General features: G+C 40.0%; 1 protein-coding gene across 1 annotated transcript; it reads right to left on the bottom strand.

Moving 5' to 3' along the window:
• Positions 1-246: 246 nt before the first annotated feature.
• Positions 247-9,374, bottom strand: LOC102816231 (chromosome unknown open reading frame, human C3orf38). The gene is given in 3 exon segments (XM_006864661.1): positions 247-921; positions 7,198-7,439; positions 9,248-9,374. Coding segments are annotated over 3 exon segments (1,044 nt in total).
• Between the last annotated feature and the right edge of the window lie 822 nt (positions 9,375-10,196).

Here is a 10,196-nt window from a genome sequence, read left to right as displayed (position 1 = left end):
GTTTCTAAGACACGCCACTAGCTATAACATCTAAAATGGCATTTATTTGATGAACTGCATTATGCTCTCAGAACATCTGCTGAAACTCATGTAGAAACAGGCAAGTATTCACATGTCAATCTGTAGTCAAGAAAGGTATTTCAACTAAAACATGTCAATCCTTACACCTGAAATCAATTAGGCATTACCGACGTAATAGTTTGAAGAGTTTCTGTATAGAAGATATTTTATAATGACTTATAGTACTCAGTGCTTTAGAGGTAAATTCAGTTCTCTTTTGTTCAACACTGCTTCATTTCCAGGGTATAAAGATTGGTCTCCAGTTCCAGTATTCTTTGCCTGCTTTCCATTAAGTCATACTTCATTGGTATCACGTGAAGTGATTACATTATAAAAGGCCTCTAGATCACGTGGCTCAAAGGTAACAGTTGGTGTATGTAATGCTCCAGGAGCAAGGGAATGCTCTCCAACAATTCTCAGATTGATAAATTTGATTTTCCAAGTATTTTCCACAAAAGGGCAGCGGATGAGTCCAAAAATTTGTTCAAAAATACCCAAACAAGTGTTCCCTCGGTGAACAGTACCGGCGACTCCAACCATAACTAGCCCATGGGGAGAAGACACACACTTCAGTCCACGAGAATCTAGGTTGGGGCTGAAAAAAAGAAATTCTTCTTTCACCAGTGACAGCAAACGAAGACTCACAATTTCTGCTCCATGGTAGTCTATCACATTTTGTTCTGAAGTGTTATAATAAAACCTAAGCTTGACATCGTGCCAAAAGTGCTGTGGGCCCCATTCAGCTTGGGGTGGTCTCAGAAAAGGATTCTGAGAATTAAGAAGCTCAAAGAACCAATGACAGAATTCTTCTCCTAATCGACGGAAATCAACCTTTTCAGCTTTTTTATCTTCTTTCTCCTGCTGTTAAAATAAACAAGATACAAAACTAAAGTTAACTTTTATCCCATTTTTCTACTGAGCATGTTTCAGAGCTAAATTTGAATATACTCATCAAAGCCAAGCAAACTGAAACTACATGTGAATTCACTGACCCCATCACTGACACCAGGAGTCCTGGTGCGGTGCTGTGGGTTAAGGCACCAGACTGCAAAGCTGTTTCAACTGCAAGGTCAGCAGTTCAAGATCATTAGCTGCTCTTTAGAAATCCTAGACAGGGTCACTATGGGCAGAAGCGACTCATAACAACAACAACATAGCACATAACTCATAGCACATAACAGCAACAACATCATGCATAGCAAAACTGCTTTTTTCAAAGGAAAAAAACTATTTGGAAACTTCCCAGCTTAACAGCTGAAAAGTCAGCTTAAAAAGGTTTAAAAAAGCCACTTAAAATGTGACCATGAAGAAATGGTCAGTGATGATTTATATAATAATTTACTCTAGATTACCATACTACTCTCATTTCTCTTGATTGTGACAGTAGTTTCCAGATATATACATCTGTTAAAACTCAGTATGTTTCAAGAGAATGCAGTTTATTGCATATAAATGATTAATCAATAATGCTGATAATAATAAATACACATTTAACTGTCTTTAAATAGATATTTCTAATAAGTGTCTCTCTAATGTTTTCAACATGTTTCAAATACGTTACTGTCTATGGTTGTGACTAATTTTTAGTTATCATTTCTTGTTTTTCAAAGGAAATGCGACTACAAAAATATTACTGATAGGCTGGATCTTATCTATATATTCCAGAGCTTAGTACCCTATTGCTTGGCTTCCAAGGATATTTCCCTCTGTTCTTAATGACAAGCCATACAACATAAATATGAAGAAAGGTCATTACTGGCCAAAGATAGCACATATAGTATATGGCAGATTCTAATTTGATACGACATTTGTGTTATTTCAAAGTCAACACTCCTTTCAGTACACTAAGTACAAAAATCCCTAAAAGATGTTTTCTTGGCAGAGAACAAACAAGATGTCAGATTGGGTAGAAGTGCAGTGAGGAGCTCCGTCAGCGACAACACAGAATACCAGACCAAGCAGGCTCAGGGGATGGTGCCAGAACCCTGAACCACATATAAATGAATCTTTAGAAGGTTGGAAGGCTTACAACAGCCAGGGGAAATTGTAGCAGAAGCAAGATATCCAGTGCTTTCTAATCCAAGATGCTCAGCTGCTCCTGGAGCCACCATCTTGGGAGAGACCAAGCGGGGAAAGGATCAGGACAGTTTCAGAACAACTGAGAACTGTGGAGATAAAGGCGTGGGCATACTTTTTTTTGTATCTGTTCATTGGTCTCTCGTTGTCTGTACACCTCCATTCTGGTGACTACAGGGGGTGCCTGAGTGAGTGGACACCCCACCCCCACCCCCAGAGGGTTCTATAATGCATGGGCACAGATCACCTTGAAATTTAAAGGCACAGTTTCCATTTAAAACCAAACAGCATTGCAAAATGGTCACAGCCAGCCCAGAACTGTTTATCATTAGGAAAAAGACCTGAACAGGGGTTGTGGAGTGGGACAGGCAAACTAAAAAGGAAACAGGCCAAAAATTAAATCCTTAGTTATGTCATAACAATCAACAGTGGCATCTTGAAATTTTTCAGGAAGAAGAGTGAAAAGAGAAGCCAATCTCCTGATCACATCTACCTGGAGGCAATCAGAGAGCATAAAAAAATACCAGAATACACATTCATCTAAGTAAGAAGCCAAGACAAACTGAACAGGCCCAAAAAACAGAAACAGATGACCATATCAGCACATCTCCAGAAACGAGATAAAGTGACTAAGGCAAATGAGCTGTAAGTACACCCACACACCATACTGGAAGATAGACAGGCTTTGGGAATGCCTGAGAAGGAATTCAGAAAAATGATTATAAAATGTATCAAAACACTATACAATGGAGTTGAGAAAAATAAGGAAGAAGTCAGAAAAGCACAGGAACAATCAAATAAGATAGATACAGCACTGGAAACAATTCAAAACCTACAGAAAGAGGTTCAAACGACTCATAATAGAATATTAGAAATAGACAATATACTGAAAGAGCAAAGGAGTAGAACTGAAGAGACAGAAGCCAGAACTAGTGAGCTAGAAGATAAATCTCTCAACACTACTAAGATAGAAGAGCAAGCAGAAAAAAGACTTAAAAAATCCAAAGAAGGTCTAAGATTCATGTTGGACAACATGAAGGGGAATAACTTAAGATTTATTGGCATTCTGGAACAGCAAGAATCACACAAATTCTCAGAGGAGATAGCTCAAGAGCTTCTGGAAAAATTTTTTTCCTAACATCCTGAAAAGTGAAAAGATAAGCATTCAAGAAGCTCAATGAACCCCAGGAAGGATAGACCCTAAAAGACAATCACCAAGAAATAAAATAATCAAGCTCTCCAAAATCAAAGATAAGGACAGAATCCTGAAAGCTGCTAGGGAAAAGAGAAGTGTAACATACAAAGGCAAGCAAATCAAATTAAGCTCATATCTCTCAAGAGAAACCATGCAGGCAAGAAGGCAATAGGGAAATATACATAAAACCCTGAAAGAAAAAAAAAACTGCCAACAAAGAATCCTCTACCCAGCAAAGCTGTCATTCAAATACAATGGTGTGATCAAAACATTACAGGATAAACAGAAGCTTAGGGATTTTGCCAAACCCAACCCTGCAATGGAAAACATCCTAAAGGAAATTCTGGGGACTGAGAACCAACAAGAACAGACAACAACCAGAGACTGACATACGTGGCAGCATCACCCTGAACTCAATCGACAAATGGAGGAGTCAAGAACAGAATAAAATTATAAGAACAGAGGATCTGGGAGGTCAGTCTATGATCAAAATAATTACAATGTGAAATAAGGTAAACATAGAGGAACAGAGATCCAGGTGGTGAGAAGATCAGGTAGATTATAGGATAAAATAGACTGTCTTAAATAGAGGGAAGAGTTAATGGAATATAAGGTAACCACACCAGTGGGGTTGGGGTGGGAGGTTTAGTTCTGGTGTTTGGGAAGGTAATACAAGAAGGGGGAGTAGGTGGAAGAACAAGATAGATAGGGGAACTCTGAGACAGGTTTGCACGGCCTAAGTGGGACAGAGGTAAATAGTCATGCATGCTCAACCTTGGAACAACAGATCTCTGTGATACAGGAATCTAAGGCATAGTATGAAAAGAGGAAATAATACGAAGATGCTTGACTGTCTAGTGAATATTGGTTTTCCTTGCCTACTATTGTAAAATAGAAATTTGAGTGGGATAGAAAGGAATGTTGGGAAACATGATTACAGAAAACTTGTAAGACCGTCTTCAGCCTATAACTGACTGGAATACCTAAAAGGGGTTCTAGAACTTGCCCAGTGAATTAGGCCTCTTGCAGAGCCTTTGCAGAGTATATTCCACCTTAAGTTGAATCCTGTGTCCCATCCAGAAACTTCTGAGGTGGGACATTCCCACTAGTATGGACAAGCAGACCAGCCTGGAACAGCTAGAGTGACAGAAGATACAGCTTCAAAGAAATATCATCAGGAAAAACCCCAAACAACAATGTCAGCACGAGTGGCTACTACAAAAAAAGCAAGCTGTTTGCCAGGAAGCCATCAAGGCAAGCAATCAAGTTCCTTCAGGACAAACTCCCCTCTAAGACTGAAACTCAAAGGAAACACATGAGTTGGCATGTTAACCTTGCTGGCCAACCACATTAGTCTACTGGTGAGTGGAAGAGGAGGAAAGGCAGCAATGAAGAAATGGGCTGAGTCCACTGACTCCCATTGACCTGGAGATGAGAAAGAAAAGAGGAAGTATTGCTTGGTCCAAATTGTGGTGAGACCTGGGGACACCTGAGCCCTTGGCCAAGGACATAGCCACAGAGGGCTAGAGCTGAGAGTGAAGTATCCAGCTGATATGAAGTGAGGGGAGATGCACAAGAACACCCAAACTTGCAGACAGTACCCATCTGACCTGGCTTCAATGGCTTGATAATCACAACTCGACTAGAGGAAGATTGAAAAAAAAAATTTTTTTTTTTTTTTTTTAATAAAGGAAACAAGGGTAAAGTGTTACAATTTGATGAACCTGACCTATATTCGTGGAGGCAGTAACTCTAAATACCAACAGAGAGGGAAGGAGTCTTTACATCAAATATCAATGCTATCCCCCCCCTCTGTACAAAGAGTAGATACAGACGGGCAACTTAGACACTGGCTACCTAAAATGAGTGGGTGATAAAGGCAAGAAGTGACTGGCTTACAAGGTTTCAAGAGGGAGTTTAGTTTAAGAGTGTGGGGCAGAAGATACAGTCCTCATTGAATAGTTTTCGTCTTGTCTAGCTGAGTCTGGTGATAAGAGATGGGGATAAGATTCTTATGATTCAATAGTGAGTAACTGTTATCATGACTACTTGCGACTGTCACAATTGTAAAGGTAGAAGTTTTGTAACAAAAACAAGGGAGTGGTTAATCTTACAGTCCAGAAACAGAGGACCGACCCTAAGACCATCAAGGTAGAAGAGCACAAGCAGAATGTGAGACCTTATCCAGAGAAGCAGCAACACCAGAGATGGGGACAAGAAAGAGGGAGCAGCTGAGGACTCCAGATTCATGAGAAGAAAGGGACTAAGAGCTGGTGGACAGGAGGCAGACTTGCAGAATGTGCCGTTCAGTGGTGTAAAATGTTATATATGCCTGAGTGCTTTGTTTTGTTTTGTTTTCAAAAAGAGCTAAAGTGAGTAGAGAGAAATACTGTTAACTGATGGTACATGGAGGGAATTATAATTATTATAATGAAACAAGGTGTAGGATTTGGTTAATGTCAAACTGATGATCTGCCCTGTAAGCTTTCACTCAATAAACAATAAAAACATTAAAAAAAAAAAAAGTTTTCCTACCTTGAAAGCAAAGTTCTTTCATCCTAAATTTTCATTCATGTAAACTGAGTGGTATGTAGTTTTAAAAATGTACAAATTATGTAGCAAGTCATTCAACCTACATTCAAATTCAGTAAAGATACAAAGAAATAGGAATAGCCAAGCTCAAGAGGTAGAAAGTACTACAAAAGCATTTTTTTCTAGTTAATAAAAAAAATTTTTTTAATTACATCAACTGGTCATTTTTTTCCCAGAGAATGTCTGTAATAACAAAGAAAGTTTAAAAATTAGGAAGGGGTTATAATGGCATTATTTTAGGTTAAAAAAATAGTAATACCAAAGTAAGAGTCTGAATTATAATTAAATTTATTCTGGAGTTTATCTACTTTTAAGGAGCCTTGGTGGTACAAGTGATTAAGTGACTGGATACTAATCCAAAGGTCAGTGGTTCAAATCCATCAGCTGCTCCCCAGGGGAACGATGTGGTGGCTTGCTCTATAAAGATTTGTTGTTGTTGTTAAGTACCGTGGAGTCGTTTCTGACTCATAGTGACCCTGCACAGGGTTTTCGAGGCTGCAAATATTTACGGGAGCAGAAAGCCTCATCTTTCTCCCGCGGAACAGCTGGTAGTTTCAAACTACGGACCTTGAGGTTAGCAGCCCGATTCATAACCACTACGCTACCAGAGCTATAAAGATTTACAGCCTCGGTAATCCTATGGGATAGGAATTTTACCTGATAGTAAGGTCGACTTGATAGTAATGGGGTTGGTATCTATTTTTTAAAAAAATCACTATTCCTCATTTAGGAGTCCTGGTGTGGTGCTATGGCCTAATGCGTCAGACTGCAAAGTCATTTGAACTGCATGGTTGGTGGTTCAAGCTCAGTAGCTGCTCCTTGGGAACCCTATACAGGGTCACTATGGGTGAGAATTAACTCAATGGCCTTAACAACAACAACATTCCTCATTTAAGGAGTCCTGGTAGTGTAACGGGTTACGGATTGGGCTATGGACCGTAAGGTCAGCAGTTTGAATCTACTAGAAAGATGTTATCATCATGTTAGAAAGATGACACTTTCTGCTCCCATAAAGATTCACAAACTCGGAAACACTATACAGGAGTTAACTCCTCGGTACACAATCACCACAGCCAGTATTTCTCACTTTGTAGAGATAAAATTGTTAAAAATAAGTAGAATCTTTTATATACATTACTAACGATTAGAAAATTTTTATTTTATTTTTCTTTTGTTCTTTAGAAGAATGCAATAAAATATTATTAACCATGTCCCCCAAGATGTAAGATTATCTAAAGCATTTTAGACAGAGCAATGGCTAAGATTTACTTTACTTTTTGAAAGAGGTGGATGTCTTCTCTCTTTGTAACTGGTTTTGGTGTTTCCTGCAATTTCCGTTGTGATTTGCTTTTCCAGTAATCTTTTGCATGCTGAATAAGATTATGTTTTTCGGTAGTGGGAGGTATTATCACCCCCTGTGTTGCCAAGTACTTAAATATTATTTCTCGATGGACTTTTTTACGTTTCAGAAGTTCTTCTACACTTTGACTGTATACTAATATTGCACGAATGGCATCTAAAAAGAAAATTGTAAAGATTAATACAAAAATATAAGTCACTTGTACATTTTCCTACAGTCAGCATATATTTATAAGTTCTTATCATAGAATTGGATTCCTGGTGTGGTGCTGTGGAATAATGCACTGGATCGAAAGGTCGGCTTAAACCACAAAGTAGGCATTTCAAACTCACAATCTGCTCCTTGGAAACCCTATACAAGGTCACTATGAATTGGAACCGACAAGATGGCACTTAACAACATCATCATAGAATGACTGTTTTTAGATGAGATGTTTATAATTTGTTAGAAATAGGAAATGGTTTGTTTCTAAACTTTCCTACTTTAAACTTCCGTAACAAAAACTTCCCCTTTCTTTCACTTCTCTTAGATTAAGGTGCAAAATTCATACACAACCCCTAAACATTTTTAAACTACAGTATTTTAGGTATGCATGCATTTTTAAAATCCAATCTACTCACACTAAAGATAATAAAAATAGAATAAATGCAGTGTCAACAATCACATGTCCAGAAAGTGGCTGAATCAGGACTAACAGTCTCGCTTTAAATTTTTTCCCCAAAGTTATATAATAACACAAGCCAAAGATGACTGAGATATACAGAATGGCAATACTTGCACAGGCCTGAGACCCTCATTATACTAGTAATTTCTTGTGTTAAGTGTTGCTATTCCGTATATATCACACATTTGAGTTACGGTATTAGAGAAGAATATTAGAAGTACCAATGGACTGCCAGAAGAACTAACAAATCTGTGTTGGAAGAAGCACAGCCTTAGAAGCCAGATGGTCAGACTTCCTCTCTAACACTTCGTTCATGTTGTCAGAAGAGACCAGTGCCTGGAGAAGGACATCATGCTTGGTAAAGTGGAGGGTTAGTGAAAAAGAGGAAGACTCCAAACGAGATGTACTGTAGTACACATTCATCATGACTGTTACATGGCTAGCATGTAAAATACATAAAAGCTGAAGAACTACATAATATCAAACTATTTTCGGTCTAAATCCCTTAGTTCAAATTTGAATGGTATTTTTTAAATGGCAAAAATCTAACTCCAATTAAAAAGCAGAGAAATTTAAAGGCATACTTTTTCAAAGCACTTACATTATATACTAATATGTTGTTGTTGTTTTTAGTGCTGTCTTCGAGGTAGAGCGACCCTGCACAGCATTTCCAAGAAGTGGCTGGGCGAGTCTGACATTTCAAAAAGTCGATAGGAATTATCACAATTTCACAATGTACAGTAAAATTCAATAAAATTAAACTAGCCATGTGATAAAATAAACAGTTAAGATACACTCATGCCATTGAGTCCAGTCGGTTCGGACTCTTAGCAATTAGGCATGAAAAAACTTTTGGAGTCTAGCGAAATATATATCTGGCTTTGAAAGAAATGTATTAACAGTACACAAAATGATCTAGAAAAATTTCAGATCCATAGTAACACTGATTAGATGATGCTTTTTACCAAGAAGACAGATAAAAAGTCTTTATGATATCCTTCCCCAGGCTTTGAAGAAAAAGACGCGTGAGCAGCAGCTGACACACCTCAGCTGATCCGAATTAAAAAAGAAAGTATCCCAGGTTCCCCGAGTCGTCAAAACAACAAACATGGACCATAAGATTCAAAAGATAAAACTTGGAAGCAACGCGTCTTCAATTCCACTGCTCCCTCAGCGGCCATGGTCCACCGGAGTCCTAGAGCCGGAGGCAGAGGCGGTGCTGAGATTTTCAAGCGCATTCCGGGACAAGCCCACCAACTTGGGATGGACTGGGGTCTAGGGGAGAAGGACCTAATCTTACCTTGGCGGTCCTGAGGCTGCACCAGGCGGTTGGTGACGGTGTCGCATAGGGCCATGATGTCGTCGTTTTCCAACAGACCGAGCAGATTACGACAGCCGTCCATCTCTGGGTGGCTGAGCCCCGACATCTCGACCCCCAGGAAGGGGGGAGAGGACTACGGCAAATATATCGCCGCTCCGGCCCACTAGGGCGACGCCTTGGCAACAGACACAGGAAGTGCCTCTTTTGGTGTTCGCCTTCAAAGAGCCTCGGGTACTCCAGTTCACTGAGCGGAAGTGATCGCCAAAGAGATTACTCAGGGAACACGGTGATCCGACACGCAGTTCCGGGCTTCCGGCATTTGGGGAAGTGCAGAGTTTACAAAGTTTACGAAGAGATCTCCCGAAAGGAGGCCGATTACTGCAATTGATCACCTGACCTCCTCAGAAAGTGCTCCAAAAGAGGGCCTTGGAGGGCTGTACAAGTGCGGTATCAGCCTACCGTGAGCACCCGTGATGCCGCGGGGCGGACCAATAGAGTCGAGTCCCTGCTGTCTGACAGCCTGGCCCCCAGGAGCGCTAGAGCGTCCTCTGAGGCCACTTCTGAATTAGAGGAGCGGTGATTTGATCCTCTTAGATTACATAGACGTTGTTGTTACGAGCCCGTTAAGTCAGTTCCGACTCATAGCGACCTTTTCTATGGCTTCCAAAGAGCGGCTGGTGAATTTGAACTGTCGACCTTGCGGTTCAAACTAACCTTACTGTGTCTAGAACATTAACCCACAGCGCCACACCAGGACATGTTGTTAAGTGTCGTAGAGTCAGTTCCGACCCATAACGACCCTGTATAGGGTTTCCGAGGAGCCGATGGTGAGCTTGAACCGCCGATCTTGCAGTTCAAACGGCTTTGCAGTCTGGCACTTTAACCCACAGCGCCACATCAGGACATTTTACTCAGAATAATTCCATTC

Source organism: Chrysochloris asiatica, unplaced genomic scaffold, assembly GCF_000296735.1.
Source record: "Chrysochloris asiatica unplaced genomic scaffold, ChrAsi1.0 scaffold00068, whole genome shotgun sequence".
NCBI lineage: Eukaryota > Metazoa > Chordata > Mammalia > Afrosoricida > Chrysochloridae > Chrysochloris > Chrysochloris asiatica.
This window is presented reverse-complemented; position numbering and strand designations above follow the sequence as displayed.